The 17289-nt window shown below is 28.3% G+C and overlaps 1 protein-coding gene across 1 annotated transcript in view; it reads right to left on the reverse strand.

Annotated features, from left to right (window-relative positions):
• LOC135959037 (putative mediator of RNA polymerase II transcription subunit 26) overlaps positions 1–17289 on the reverse strand; it is a 147260-nt gene that overhangs the window by 68300 nt on the left and 61671 nt on the right. The window contains exon 2 of the mRNA XM_065510030.1: positions 1077–1210. Within this exon, the coding sequence (XP_065366102.1) occupies positions 1077–1210 (134 nt within the window). The remainder of the gene's footprint in view (positions 1–1076; positions 1211–17289) is intronic.

Raw genomic sequence — 17289 nt, forward strand, 5'->3', positions numbered from 1 at the left:
AGTTCAAAATCTATGTACTTATATATAATAAATACCAAGTTTTTTGTAGTTTATAAAATGTTAATTAGAATTTACTTGACTAATCGGTATTACAAGGATTACGGGAAAATATGTCGCGTGACAAAACCATAAAACAAAAAACAATGCAAACGTTTCAACAAGACAACTCTCAAATGATGTTGACTTATTCCATTTTATTTTAAACAAATCTATTTAATAAATTATGTTCCAATTCTCCGATTTTTGCAGTTTTCTAGAAGCAGCCGAAAACGACTAACATTTTTTGTCGTGTTCCGGATACCAGATTATGATTAGAAACAACTATTAATGCATACAACATTGTGCTACAAATAAGCTATCGAAGAATGTAAATAAGAAAACAAATTGATCAGATTTCATTATTTTTTTCACTTCAAAGGTTTACGAATGTCGCGTTCGGAACCGTGAAAATTTCCATAGGCATGAAATTTTATGATTTGTTTTTTGATATCAAGTTATAACGGGTTAACGATGTCTCATTTATATTTAAATATCGATGAAGGAGAAATCTCATTTCTCATAAGACTTTACAGAAAACAGTATATTTAAAGTTGTTCATGATTTCTTTTTTTTCTTGGACATAATCATTTATGTATATTTTGTTTTGTATGAAATGAAATATCATCTAAATATGAAAATATTTTGTATGGTCTGTAAATGATATTTTAAACTGAAAGCAAAGGAGCTCCTCTATGTTTTCAAAGTAATTCTAATTTAAATGTTGTTTGTTAATTTAAATTTTGTATTTACAATCTTCTGATTGCGCCTTAAGGTACAAATTAAAGAAATATATAGAAGAAGTTGTCCATCAAAGTCTTGGTTAAATAAAAATAATTTAAATTGCATGTCTGGAAATGCTTAAATTTTTCTTATCTAATTTATTTAAAAACTCCTAAATGTGTGCTACATTTATTTTTATTTCATAACATCTTAAGTTATACTCCAAAAATTAGAAACAAATTTGTCGTAACTGTTTTAAATGGTTTCCTAAATTATTTTTTAATCATATTTCTTTGACATTTATGAAAACCACTTACCTTATCCTCCAATAAATTGGAAAACAAATCCATGTGATCTTCATCTTCGTTCATCATTGCAAAAAAGTTCTTAAACGTATCCGGAAATGAGGCCGGAAATTGTCCCTGGCGTGAATCCAATTTTGTTTCCATTTCTGCAAAAATTAAAACCACAAATTAAAACATAAATTCCTGCAAACAGCCACATCAATTTAAATAACAATTAAATAGCTAATCTCAATTAATTTACAACAAACTGGAAAAGGAAACTGGCAAATTATAAAACAATTTAATAAATTTAGCGCCAAGAAACATAAAGCAAACAAACAAAAACACCGACAGTCTGTCTGTCTGGCCAGGCTGGCAGAAACAAAGACACAAAAGGAAATAATTGCTTGTTAAAACGTAAATAAAGAGACTTGAATGTAATATTTATGAAAATTTTATTTAAAATTTGTTTTTATTTGATGTTTGTGAAGCATAAATATTATTTGCGCTAAACAAAGCATTTATTTTAAGGGAAAGAAAGTATAACAAGAATTTTGTGACATTTTAGCATACTTTCAGGCGTTAAGAAAAGTTGTTTTCTGTTCAGTTGTTTGGCAGAGTGGTAGGTTGCGCTGGTAGGTTGCCATGGCCATTGTATTTTATAAATTGTTATAATGGCTTTTTTGTTGCTAAATGTTTTTATTATTATTTTATTTTTTTTGTTGTTGTCCTGGTTGTTATAAATGTAGCCTGTTGTAAGACAAACACAAAAATTCAATTTTGCGGTTATTTGCATTATAATTTCTCATCATCATCATCTTCATTGTTGGTCGTCGTTGTAGCCATTCATTCTAGTCGTTTGTTAAAATCATCAAAAACAGCAAGTTTTAAATTAAATTCAATTTAACTTTAATTTTCCTAAAACATATTTTGCATACTTTTAGGCACATTTTGCCTTTAACATTTTCAAGCAGGTTTTTCATTTCTTGTATTGTGTCTATGATTTTGCTTGCGTTTTGTTTCTTGTTAACTTTTTTTTTTGTCAAAAAGTTTACTAAAGTGGAAAAGTTCAATTAAAGCAGTCATTTCATAATGATAATACATTTTGCATAAATAAATTTATAAATTTTCAATTTAAATTTCTTACAATTCAGTAGAAAATTAGAGAATAATAAAGAAAAAGTCTAGACAAATGTTTGGAGGTAGGAAATTGTTGGAGATTCAATTATTTTCAAATATTTTTAAAGCTAAAAATACATTAGGCATAAATTTAAATTGAATTCTCTTTGCTCCAGATGATTACAAGTCATACTTTGGATTAATAAAATTAGGGTTTTTATCCAGGTATATTCCTTTTGAGCAATTTCATTCATATAAGGCTTTATATCAAATTCCATTTTATTTAATAACGGGTGATAATCATTCATATCATTGTTTTGGATTTAATAAAATTGTCAAAGCTTCTTACCAAGCTTTTCCTTAACACCATTAACTTAATTTTGTTTCCCAGAAACCTTCTTAAGACCCTTGTTACGTAAAAAGTTATAAAAATCTTAAATAATTGATTATGCTTCTTTTCATCTTAACGATGATAATTTTAAACAAACATTTATTTTTCCGGCATTTTCCCCAGTTTTCCTTACAACCAATATTTATACAATATTAATTATAATCATTTTTTCTCTCTCTCTTACTGCCTCTCTCCTTCCCACTCCATCTTCTCACCGTGGGTGTTGTCTTTATTTCTCAACTGCATTACAAAAATAATAAAAGATTTCTTTATATAATAAAAGCAATAAAATTCAAGATAATGACGATGATGAGGAGTAATAATTATATCAGCAAACATTTGCCAATATAATTGTGTGTGCCTGAAGATAATGACCTTTTTATGATTTAAGCTCATTAATTTCTTTATCTTAAATGTTGTAAATTGATAAAAGTTTCCTTGTTAAATGCCGTTCTTGCACAATTTTACTTTTTTTGCTGCCCACTTCTTAAATATTTGTTTTCTTGTCTTAATTAATAAACAGTGTTTAATTTCATTTAAGTTTTTTAACTTTATGGCCAAATTTTTAAATAAGATTTTAGCCAACTTTAAGAGTTTTTTTTTCAATTTTTTTTGGACATCATTCATTTCATTTACATGGTAATTTTTTACCCGCATTAATTACATAAGGGTGAGATTGAATCTTTTATGTTTTTTTTTTCTTCTCAACAATGTTTAAAAATGAAATCTGCTCAGAAACCCAGCACAGTTTTTTGTTTTGTATTAGTGTCCAGCAAAGAAATTTATTAAAATAAAATCACTGGTTTGTATCTTCTTGCTGATTCTATGTTTGTCATGAAAACGCAATTGAAATCCAAAATTATGTTATATTTCTTGCATCACCAAGTAATGAGTTAAAATGCTAGATTCTGACTCCTCACTATTTGCAATTATGCGCCTAAAAATAGGCAGGGTATTTTTTAGTATAACAGTTACTATAACGAAAAACAAAATACATTAATACTCGTTCGATTTGGTGGTTCTCATCCCTTAATAATGAATTTTTAATAAAGTATTTTTAGACTCATAATTTTATTTATAAATGCATGAAAATCCCCCACTTGTTATAACTTTTATATCACTAAAACTAGTTAGAAGTAACGAATTTAATAAAATATAACCATATACGGACACCACTACGTGATAAAAGACCAAAAAAAAAGTCCCGTGTCTCCAGTTTTGCACAAAGTCATGCACTTTTTTTATGGGCCCCCAACAATTTGGGACCTCGGTGTCATTTTTGGAAAAACGTGATCATTTTCTCAGGCTCATATCTTGCAAAAAATTCGGAATTTTGATTCACTCTCTGAGGCAAAGTTGTAGCTCATGTCATAAAGAACCAGAATTGTGAACATATGAAATCAAAAAACTTCATCTTCAAGACCAGAATCGCAAATAATTTAAAAAAAAATCGATTTTTTACCATTTTCCCCTGTTCGGTTCCATAGGTAGCAAAACGTTCAAAATTCAAGAAAACAATGAACTACAAAATGTACCTAAGATCTCAATAAACAACTTTCTAGAATATATGAACTTCCTAGGAACGATTCTTAACACGGTTTAGGTACGTCAATATAAGGTAGTAAGAAAAAACTATAAGGAAGTGTTTTGGGCTATAAACTATTAAATTATTATAAACTAAAGCATACTTTTAGGCAGCTTTTCGATTTTGATCTTGAAGATGAAGATGAAGTTTTTTGATTTTATATGTTCACAATTTTTGTTCTTTATGACAAGGGCTACAACTAGAGATGCCAAACGGGGAATCCCGTTCCCCAAATCCGGGGGTTTTGCAAAAATGTCACCTATGTGGGCCCATCAAAAAAAAGTGCGTGACTTTGGGCAAAACTGGGAGACACGGGTCTTTTTTTTGTCTTTTATCACGTAGTGGTGTCCGTATATGGTTATTTTTTTTATTTTGTTGCACTGTGTAACTAATTGATAGTTTGGTCTCAGTAGAAACAAAATGTAATCATTTGAATTCAGTGCCATTTCAAAATTCATATTTTTCTTGGCATTCTTTGTTGAGAGTTTTGTGAGTGTTAGTCTCGTATTGATATAAAAATATGTTTGAATCTCATTGACATTTTTGTGAAATCTTATTATGTACATATGGGGGATTTCATGTCAAGTGAACCAACTTTTGAAATCGATGTCTTCCGATCGGGATGAAATTTGCACCAAGGTTAGCTCTATTGGATAGTAACTCAGACACAATTTTTCAACAACATCGGTCGAGAACTCTCTGAGTTATAGGGGGTAAAATTTTGACAATTTGGTCAAACAGGGGTTTTTTCTTATCCATGTAACTTATTACCTATTGTTCTTAGCAAAATGTGTTCCAAATAGTATAGATAGCTATTTCTTCGATCTTTCGAAAAAAAATATTTAAAAAAAAAAATAAAAAATTTTTAATATTTTTTTTCCGAAATCAAAAACTTTTTTGACTTTTTTTTAAAATACGCTATTTTTTTTTATTTTTTTTTTTTTCTTTAAATAAAGTTTAGATATTTTCCTTGAACACCTACTTGGTCGCTTAGTGGGATGCGAGTGGGATATCTATCAAAATAAATATTTTGTAACTCAAAACATAAAATTTTTGACTTTTTTTGCAAAATCAAAAACTTTGTTGACTTTTTTTTTTCAAAATGGACCCTTTTTTAATCTTTTTTTTTAGGTCAAACAAAAGCTTAGATATTATCCTTGAAGACCCTTTTGGTCGCTTAGTGGGATGCGAGTGGGATATCTATCAAAATAAATATTTTTTAACTCAAGACTTACAATTTTTGACTTTTTTTTTTGCAAATACGATTTTTTTTCCAAATGGGCCCTTTTTTTAAAATTTTTTTTGTAGTCAAAAGAAAGCTTAGGTCCATTCCTTTAAGATATTTTTAGTCCCTTAGTGGGATGCGAGTAGGATATCTATCAAAATAAATATTTTGTAACGCAAGACATACAATTTTTTAATTTTTTTTTGCAAAATCAAAATTTTTTTCCAATATGGGCCCTTTTTTAATTTTTTTTTTTTTGCTCAAAAGAAAGCCTAGGTCCATTCCTTTAAGATATTTTTAGTCCCTTAGTGGGATGCGAGTGGGATATCTATCAAAATAAATGTTTTAACACAAAAATTGTATGTCTTGAGTTACAAAACATTTATTTTGATATATATCCCACTCGCATCCCACTAAGCGATCAAAACCATCTTAAAGGAATAGGCCTAAGCTTTCTTTATAGCAAAAAAAAAATTACAAAAAGGGCCCATTTTAAAAAAAAGTCAAAAAAGTTTTTGATTTTGCCAAAAAATCAAAAATTGTATATCTTGAGTTACAAAATATTTATTTTGATAGATATCCCACTCGTATCCCACTAAGGGACCTAAAATATCTTAAAGGAATGGACCTAAGCTTTCTTTTGACTAAAAAAAAATTTTTAAAAAAGGGCCCATTTTGAAAAAAAATTCGAATTTGCAAAAAAAAAGTCAATAATTGAATGTCTTGAGTTACAACATTTTTATTTTAATAGATATCCTACTCACATCTTCCTAAGTGACAAAATAGGTCTTAAAGGAAAAGACCTAAGCTTTCTTTTGAGCAAAAAAAATTTTTAAAAAAAAGTACCATATTGGAAAAAAATTTCGATTTTGCAAAAAAAAATTAAAAAATTGTATGTCTTGCGTTACAAAATATTTATTTTGATAGATATCCCACTCGCATCCCACTAAGGGACTAAAAATATCTTAAAGGAATGGACCTAGGCTTTCTTTTGAGCAAAAAAAAAAATTAAAAAAGGGCCCATATTGGAAAAAAATTTTGATTTTGCAAAAAAAAATTAAAAAATTGTATGTCTTGCGTTACAAAATATTTATTTTGATAGATATCCTACTCGCATCCCACTAAGGGACTAAAAATATCTTAAAGGAATGGACCTAAGCTTTCTTTTGACTACAAAAAAAATTTTAAAAAAAGGGCCCATTTGGAAAAAAAATCGTATTTGCAAAAAAAAAAGTCAAAAATTGTAAGTCTTGAGTTAAAAAATATTTATTTTGATAGATATCCCACTCGCATCCCACTAAGCGACCAAAAGGGTCTTCAAGGATAATATCTAAGCTTTTGTTTGACCTAAAAAAAAAGATTAAAAAAGGGTCCATTTTGAAAAAAAAAAGTCAACAAAGTTTTTGATTTTGCAAAAAAAGTCAAAAATTTTATGTTTTGAGTTACAAAATATTTATTTTGATAGATATCCCACTCGCATCCCACTAAGCGACCAAGTAGGTGTTCAAGGAAAATATCTAAACTTTATTTTAAGAAAAAAAAAAAAATAAAAAAAAATAGCGTATTTTAAAAAAAAAGTCAAAAAAGTTTTTGATTTCGGAAAAAAAATATTAAAAATTTTTTATTTTTTTTTTTAAATATTTTTTTTCGAAAGATCGAAGAAATAGCTATCTATACTATTTGGAACACATTTTGCTAAGAACAATAGGTAATAAGTTACATGGATAAGAAAAAACCCCTGTTTGACCAAATTGTCAAAATTTTACCCCCTATAACTCAGAGAGTTCTCGACCGATGTTGTTGAAAAATTGTGTCTGAGTTACTATCCAATAGAGCTAACCTTGGTGCAAATTTCATCCCGATCGGAAGACATCGATTTCAAAAGTTGGTTCACTTGACATGAAATCCCCCATATGTATTTTATTTACTAAAATTCTTCTTTTAATAAAACATTTTGCTGGTTTATTTTTCTTCCTCGTTTTATGTTTCTTTAATTTATTAATGTAAATTAAACAACGTTTTCCTTATTTTCGCTCCAATATTTGTAAATAACACTGTGCTACAAATTGATGTCTGACACGCTAAAAAAAATAGGGGCCAACGAGGGGCGCGAACAGGTAGGACACCTAGGGCATGTTAAACTTAGACCTCAGGAGGACACTTTCGCCTTTCTTCTGTTTTGTCTTTTGTTTAACCCCTTTTGACGCTCAAAAGTTCTATTCCACTAAAATTTGAATAAAATTTAGGATCTTAGAAAATATTTAATAACACAGCAGATATAAACGATACAGTGACACATAATAGTTTGCGAGTAATGATAATTTACATTAATGATAATGCCAGAATAGAACAGACCATTTACAAATATTACACTAATTCAGTTGGCGTAAGTGTTTCTTCACTGTAGCACAGTGCAATTAATTATGAAATCATTATTCATCTTAAATAAACATGAGCAGGGGAATAAATAAGAATTATTCAACTAGAAGGAAGAAAATATATTTTTTTATTTTTTTTATTTTTTTTTATTTAATACGCATTTATTTATTCAAGAAATGCTCAAAAATCTTCCCTAGCCATGGTTGACTAAAAATATTATTATTTTTTTTTTTTTCTCATTTTAGGCCATTATACTTGCCTTTCCAAATTTTGATCTATTCTAAACAATAATAATAATTTTTATAGGAAAATTTTCTTTTGGCGTGACTTTTTAAAATTACACATCGGTAAAGCTGTTTTAGTAGCAATAATTTAAAAAAAATGTCAAAAATAAAATTTTAAATATTTTTAGGTGGACAAAATTTATTTTTTTTTTGCAGTTTTATCATTTTTTTTTAAATAATTTGTAAGTATTTTTATTCAAACAAAATTAAAATTTTTTTTAATATTTTTTTTAAATTTTTTTTAAAAAATTTTTTTTTTCCAAATTTTTTTTAATTTTAAAATTTTTTATTTTTGGAAAACGAATTTATAATAAAAAATAATTTTTTTGGTGAAAAATATATTTCGGGTTAAAAATATTTTTCCCGATTTTAACCCATTGTATACTTAATATAGCCTTATCTATATCGTTACAATGGACTTTGAAATATCTATCATTAGATATCCATATTGTCTATATTAGTAATCCAGATATAGATCAAAAATAGGGCAAAAATAGAGGTTGTCCCGGTTTTTTCCTTATATCTCAGCCATTTATGGGTCGATTTTGTCTATTTTAAATAGCAATCGAGCAAGAATTCCCGATATATTGATGTATCATGTATGTAAGTTATTTGGGGGCCACGGAAAGTTGATTTTAACATACAGACGGACAGGCGGACATTGCTATATCGACTTCGCTATCTATAACGATCCATAATATACATACATATATACTTTGTGGGTTCGCAAATGAAAAATGTAGAAATTACAAACGGAATGACAAACTTGTATACATATAACCTTGCCACTCATGGCGAAGGGTATACAAAATGTCAAAATTGTTGTGGTTCATAAAGAGGGACAAATATATATCACACTAGTTGCATATTGAAAATTTCTCTCGCTCTGCAAACCACAATAATTGAAAAGTGGTTGTAGAATGTCAAAATATTTCGATATAACTGTTTTGACAACTGTCATTTATTGCATATGGGTAATTCCATGTCATCGTACGTGACATTTGTACGCCTATAGAGTTTTGCAAAAATAATTAGGTCTTTATGTTTCATTCATTCAATTTAAAATAATAATAAGTACTTTTGAAACATTGTTGTCCAAAATATCGAGCGAAATAAGGATATATCGTAAGTGACATAAAACGAAAGTAATTTTGATTTACATGTAAAAATATGCTAAAATTAGCGAATCGTGAGAGCCGTTATGTTTCCTTTTAATTTCTTACACTAAATCAAATATTTTTCCTTTACAATCCGTCATATTTAAACAAGTAAGAGAGCTATATTCGGCTGTGCCGAATCTTATATAACCTTCACCAAATTATACTTTAAATTAAATTTTTTTTAAATATTTTCACATAACAAAATTTAATTTTTTTTAATTGTTTTTCAAATTGTTTTTTAATTTTTTTAAAAAAATTTTTTAAATTTTTTTAAAAAAAATTCGGGTTAAAAAATATTTTTCCCGATTTTGACCCATTTGAGGTCCAACTTACTATAGCCTTATCTATATCGTTACAATGGACTTTGAAATATCTATCATTAGATATCCATATTGTCTATATTAATGACTTAGTAATCCAGATATAGATCAAAAATAGGTCAAAAATCTAGGTTGTCCCGGTTTTTTGCTCATATCTCCGTTATTTATGGACCGATTTTGCTGATTTTAAATAGCAAACTTCTCGAAAGCATGTCTGACAGAATTATTGAAGATTTGGATTCCGAAGATATCTGGGGTCTTCAGAAAATTGATTTCAACAGACAGACAGACAGACAGACGGACATGGCTTGATCGACTCCGCTATCTATAAGGATCCAGAATATATATACTTTATAGGGTCAGAAATGAAAAATGTAGAAATTACAAACGGAATGACAAACTTATATATACCCTTCTTACGAAGGTGAAGGGTATAATAAAAACAATCTTTGGATAATTTTATAATAAATAAAATTTAATATCATACGTGACATACCGTACGTGACAGATTTTTCTCTTATAATAAAACAATATATAAACTAAAACTAAAAAAAAATAAATAGAAAATATATACATATTCGGTTTCAATAAACAAATTGATAATAGCAAAAAAACTATCAGAGTAAAATTAATTTCATACTAAATGCTAATTGGGAGCATAGTTTTCGCCGCCATCTTAGTCCAAAACATACCAATTAAATTAAAAAATTAAATGTAGTCAGTTTAAATTATTATTTTCCCATAAAATGTTGTTATAAGCTCTAAATACTTTTACATAGTAACAATTAAGTGTTTTCTCCTATTCAAATCATCTTGAAAAAAAATTTCAAGGGTTTTGGTTTTTTCAGTAGTAGTTGTCATTATCGTGGAATTGCCCATATCTATAAACAAATTATAAAATTTCAAATTCCAAATTTTACATTTTCAAATTTTTTTTTAACCAAAATATCATTGAATTACCCCCAGTAACACGAAGTCTGGTTATGTGTTTACTAATAGTTATACTGACAGTTTTCATACAAAAATAATTTTAACCGACAGTATTACTGTTAGTTAACGCTTAACCAGGTTTCGTGTTAATGGGGGTTAAAAAACTTAATTGTTTTCGATTTTAAATTTTAACGGATTTACCTATAATGGGTTAACGTGGGGACGGACGGATTTTTTCTTAAAAACACATTGCCTATTTTCTAATATTTAATTTCAGTTTGTTTATTTAGAGTTTATGAAAGTACATTTTTAACTCTGCTATATCTGGGGTCAAAATTGTCCAAGAAATCATCTAGATGAATTGGATATTTTTAGATAATTCCATATATACCTTTATGTCAGTCTTAAAAACACTTTAGAAGGAAATTTGACTAGTATTTAATTCCCTTTCAAAAATCTACTCTCGCCTTTCAACAATAAATAACAAAATAAATATTATCTTTAAACAATAAAAAAAAAACTCATCCACTTTCCTCAAAAGTTCTTATCTATAAATAAAGAGCTTTTTACGTCTCAATGACCAGTAAATAGGCAAAGAATTTTAAGCCAAACACTTAATATTCTTGATAAATATTAAAGCCAAGAAAAGAACTACAAACCCAATAAATAAATCTAAGAATGCCGTGGGCGCTGAGCGTATATGGTTAAATAAAACATGTATTAGTTATTAAGGAGTGCTTTCGGTATGTACTTGTCGTAAGGACATTTGGATATTAAAAAGATAATTTTCTTGAAATATACAATATTTCATAAAGCAGCTCTTCATATAATAATGAAATATATGAATACACCAACATTCATATATTTATTTATATATATAAAAGCATATAAATACCACAATATATGTATTGTTTGTATGTACGTTTACAAAAAGATCCCAGCAGTTAAGCAAGTAGTCAATGTATCCCTTAAAGGCAATAATTGTCACAAATGTCTTATCACTTGGCTGACTTCAATTTAAATATTTTGGTCATTTGACATGTATGTGCTTTTTGTAGAGCAGAGATACGACATTTGGTTACTTTATACATCCCTGGTAATCTAGCATGAAGACAATTGTCACTTAAGTGTCTCTAAGTAATCTGGAGTTTAGTCACTCTAAATATTTTGTGAGTAATTCGTATAAACTGGTTTTATACAAATTGTTTTGATATAATTCTCATACAATTTATTTTTTTTTATTTTTGCTTAAGTATACTGATATCCCATGCAACATAGCATGAAGTCAATAGTCACTTTAGTGTTCCTTAGTAATCTAGAGTGAAGTCACTTTAAACGTTTATTTTGTACTGCACTTTGGAAAGCAATCCATTGGAGAGTTGTAGGAGGAAGGTTTGTTTACAAGTAATCCTTTATTAGACTGTCTATAATATGTCTTTTTAGCTGACTATTTGAGCTCAATAAGCCCCGCACGCAGAGAAAAAATATAGTTGTGCATGTTCACTGTAACAATTTCAACATTGTTACACGTTTTTTAACAATATTATAGTTACGGTAACTATTTACATGATTGTGGTAACCATGGTATGATTAATTTACGATTCACATGATTGTACCAATCATATATATGATTAGAGTAAACAAATATATGTTTGTGACAACCATATTTATGATGAATAATTCTATCATAATATGTTGTTTTCAGATTATGATATCCAGAAGCCGAGAGCAACATAACATGATAAGTCTTTCATCATATAAATGGTTGTCACAAGCATATACTTATTTACTGTAACCATATATATGGTTGATACAATCATGTTAATTGTAAATTAACCATATTATGGTTACCACAATCATGTAAATAGTTACTGTAACTATAATATTGTTAAAAAACGTGTAACAATGTTGAAATTGTTACAGTAAACATGCACAACTACATATACTTTTTTTATGCGTGCGTACATGTTAAAATAACTAGTTATGTAGCTGATCAAGTAACCAGTTTGGTAGCTAGTAAGGTAACTGACGCTATGTAACCAGTATGTGAATCCAATGCATTAACTAATTTGGACCGCTATCAGGCAGACATGACCCCCTGCTTGGGACATGCATGTGTTAAAAAAAATAGTCACGTAACTATTGAAGTAACTAGTTCCCACTCTCCTAGAACTGCTGGGATCTGAGTGCATGTCCATGTACATTTTAAGGTTTAATATTGTTGATGGCAAAATAATTGATGAGGGATTTTTACTTACAGTCCTTTTTAATATCACACATACACCAAGCACTCGGCCTGCCTAGTGCCCTCTCTAGGGAAATTTAAATACAAAAGCAGACTACTTACTTACTCGTACACTGTGTGGAATATGAGTGAGTGGTGTTTGGCCTGTGGGCGGGTTCGTGCATCACAGCCAATATGTTGCATGTTAGTGATGTGTCTTTTAAGTCCAGTTATGATGAGGGTTCATTTGTGTTTTATTATATTTTGTTTGTTAATTTTCTCGTTTTTTTTTCTTTGTGTTTGCTGCTGTTTTAAAAGATTAAAACAAAATTCTATGAAATGTTGTAAATTTTTCATAAACTTTATCTGGGCCAATAAATAATAATAAAAAAAATGAATAAAAGTTATTGCATTTTCCCAAACTTTTGACAGGCAATGTTTTTTTTGGAAGAAGTGTTAAAGAGAATCTGCTTAAGTTAGGAATTTAGCAAAGTTATAATGGGTCTCGGAAACTGTAGTATTTTAACTATACATGCAGAGAAAAAATATAGTTGTACATGTTTACCGTAACCACTTCAACATTATTACAAGTTTTTTTTAACAATATTATGGTCACTGTAATTATTTATATGATTGTGGTAGCAATAATATATTAAACTTACAATTCAAATGATTGCAGCAATCATATATCTGATTGTATTAAATAAATATTTTATTGTGACCACAATTTTTATCACACATTTCAAAAAAATACCTATTTAATATTTAAATTTTCACTCACTGTATTTAAATTCTAGTTTACCTTTCTAATGAAAATACATTACTCACTTTTCTTTATATTAAAAAACCACAATAGATTTATAGTATTTTCATTTATTTGCTTACATTTTATATTCCTGGAATATCTGTTAAATGAAAATTGCAGTAAATAAGAACTATAAAATACAAATGGAAATCATAAAATATAATAAAATGTTACGCAACTAAATAGAAAAGAAAACCAACATTATGTTTGACATTTTATGCACTTTCCTGGTAAGTGATTTCTTATATATGTAATTGAATTTTTTTTTCTTTATCTATAAAAGGCAATTCTTAAGAATATCGTGCTAGTACATATTAAATGAAATTTATGCTAAAATAAAAATATTATAAAGCGAAATTAAATGAAACTAATGTGAGAACTATTGGTTTGTGTTTAATAGTGAAAGTCTTTAAATAACTTTAAATTTATGGCGTTTTCTTTTCTGATACAAAATGTTGCCAACATATTTTGTACCATTTATTAAAGATTACCCATACCCTCATAATGTTTTACATTTTTAACGATCACAATAGAACAAAAACCATTACCATTTATGCAATTTTCTTTTATATACCTTCTAAATATTGTAAAAATATACATTTTGCTGTTTAAAAAGTGCTGCATTTCTAACCCTTTGATAAAATTGAGGGTGAAACGTGTGGCATATCTTCGGGGTTTTAGGGCAACATTATTTGAAAAGAACACGTTATACTCTTACCAAAATACATTTTTTTAGAAAAGAACACAGAAAAGGGTTAAAGGTAGAATAAAGGCATCATTTATGCCAGAAAAGAAAACGCCATTAGTTAAATAAACAGGTAGCATTTATTTTGCCTAACATCAGCGAATTCAAATCTGCGGTTGTCAAAAGTTCAGATATTTGCAAATCTAAAATTTTAACATTTGTAGAATATAAAATTATTCAAACATTTGGCCATTGTTAGCCAAGACCTTTTCCCATCTTTCAGGCAACATATGACTTCCACACGAAATGAAATGCTTATATTTTGAGGCCAACAACGAATCAAGCCAATATCGAGTAATCTGTTCCAAAGTGAAGCGTATACCAGAGATAGTGTTCTGCATCAATAGAAACCAATAGTAGTCAGACGGGGCACGGTCTGGACTATGAAGCTCTTCTTTCTCAGTACTCAGTACATGTGGCCGAGCGTTGTCATGATGGACTATTACGGTTTAGTGTCTGGCAGCATATTCTGGGCATTTTTCAACCTATGCTCTAACTAACACTGTGTGTATGTAATTTTTTTAGTCATGGAAATTATGGAAACCTATGGACCTGATAAAAGACCAAAAAAAGAAAAACCTGGTCTCCCTGGTTTTGCCCAAAGTCATGCACTTTTTTTATGGGCCACCAAAGATTTGGGCCCTCGGTGTCATTTTTGCAAAAAAGTGAAAATTTTGTCAGGCTCATATCTTGCAAACAGTTCGGAATTTTGATTTACTCTCTAAGGCAAAGTTGTAGCCCTTGTCATAAAGAGCAAAAATTGTGAACTATAAAATAAAAAAAACTTCATCTTCAAGATCAAATTGGCAAATAACTTTAAAAAATTCTAAATAAATTTTTTAAGCTGCCTAAAAGTATTCTTTATTTTATAATAATTTAATAGTTTATGGCCCAAAACTCTTAATTCCTATAGTTTTTTCTTACTTATATTGACCTACCTAAACGGTGTTAAGAATCATTCCTAGGAAGTTCATATGTTCTAGAAAGTTGTTTATTAAGATCTTAAGTAAATTTTTGTAATTGATTGTTTCATTGAATTTTTAAAGGTTTGATACCTATGGGCGTGAACAGGAGGAAAAACGATTTTTTTTTAAAGTTTTTTGCGATTTTGATCTTGAAGATGAAGTTTTTTTATATCGAGCCCTTAGCGCCAAATTATCGTAAGCGACATTTTCAAAATTTTTTTTTATTGCAAAAATTAAAATTTTATGTAACGACTGATGTTTTAGCGTTCTCAGAATATCAAAATTGTTAATAACTTAAAAATTATAGAGGGAAATGAATTTTATTGTAAACGACACACAGTGGTATCGAAAAAAAGAGGGAAATAAATCTGTAACTTCCAAATGGTTAGATTGGTTTGAATGAAATTTCACATGCGCAAAGAAAAAGTGTTGTCGAGTTTAAGTTTTGCACCTTGACCTCATGGGCCCACCGGGGGCGCGGCCAAGGGTCCTTAAAGTAGGACACCTCGAGCATGTTATATTTTTAAAACGATCCAATTTATTCGTTTTTGTTCCGATTTCAAAAAAATAACACACATATAATCTTCTTATGGAGCACTATAAAAAACCTTATCCTAGCTGTCAAATATCTCTTATAGCTAAGGAAGTTACGCATTTAAAAATTAAATTTTAAAAATTTTTCCAGTTTTTTGAACAGCGGGTCCAAATATTTTCCGATTTTCTCCAGTTTTCGTTTGTTGGGGTAACAACACATTTATGTGTCAAATAGAAAAAAATTGTTTAAAAACAATGATTAAGTCCAAAGTTATAAGCATTCAAATTTAAAAAATTTTAAAAAGACGATTTTTCGCTAATTTTCTGGGAAAAAAGTACTTTTTTCTTTTTAAGTTGTCGCAAAAAATTTCTAAGAGGATGTATAAGGAATATATACTTTCTGAAAGCTCAGTTTTCATAAAATATTTTAAATGAAAAAAAAAATAAAAAATTTATTTATTTACAAAATTTAAAATCATAATAAATTATAAGATTAAATCAAAATGAATTAGGTACTAAAAAATTGTTGTTACCGAGAAGACCAGGTCCATTCAAAAAACACCTATTTTTTATGTAAAATTAAATTTTTGGGCAAAAATTCTAAAATCGCATACAGTAACCAATTTTAGGTGGCCTAATATGTTGCTAATTATTTTGTAAAGGGTTCCGATAACCCCGACCCAAAAAACTAAAAATTCCCATTTTTGGATTTTTTCAAATTTTTTTTGGGAATTGCGGGATTGTTGATAATAAATTTCAAATGTCATTTTTATTTTTCCATTTTAAATAGAAAAATCTACATATCTGTAAAATTTCATTAAAAACTATTCATAAATAAAAATTTTATTTCAATTCGAAAAATTTGTATCTATGCAAAAATTCAATAAAAAACAGTTTTTGTCATATTTTTCAATAAAGTATTCCATGAATATTTAATTGTCGAAAGTTATAAATATTTTTGAAAAATAAGCAAATAGCTTGAACGAAATTATATTATATCGCATCATAACATTTTTAATTCTATGTATAAATTTCAAAATAATCAAAAAATAATCCTGTAAAATTTGTGTTTTTTCGCTTACGACAATTTGGCGCTAAGTGCTCGATATGTTCACAATTTTTATTCTTTATGATAAAATAAATCAAAATTATGAACGGTTTGCATGATATGAGTCTGAGAAAATGGTCTCTTTTTGCAAAATTGACAACGAGGCCCCAAATCTTTGTGGGCCTATAAAAAAATTGCAGGACTTGGATCAAAATGACATTTTTTTCAGCAAAAAAATGTGTTACACCAAAATATATTTTCAATCTTTATCTTTGGTAAAGAACAGCCAAATATAGCTCTCTTACTTGTTTTTGAACCAAATTTTATTTAATTTTTTTTTTTAACAAACATTTTTTTAATATTTTATTTAAATTATATAACACTCTTACTTGTTATTTGTAACAATTGTTGGTGTGCTTTCAGCCAAATAGTTATAAATATTCCCTTTTATGTTGTTTTTACATAAATTCATTATTTGCACATAATTTACAAGGGCAGTGTACTTGAAATTATATGATTACAGAATACTAAA

Source organism: Calliphora vicina, chromosome 4, assembly GCF_958450345.1.
Source record: "Calliphora vicina chromosome 4, idCalVici1.1, whole genome shotgun sequence".
Classification (NCBI taxonomy): domain Eukaryota; kingdom Metazoa; phylum Arthropoda; class Insecta; order Diptera; family Calliphoridae; genus Calliphora; species Calliphora vicina.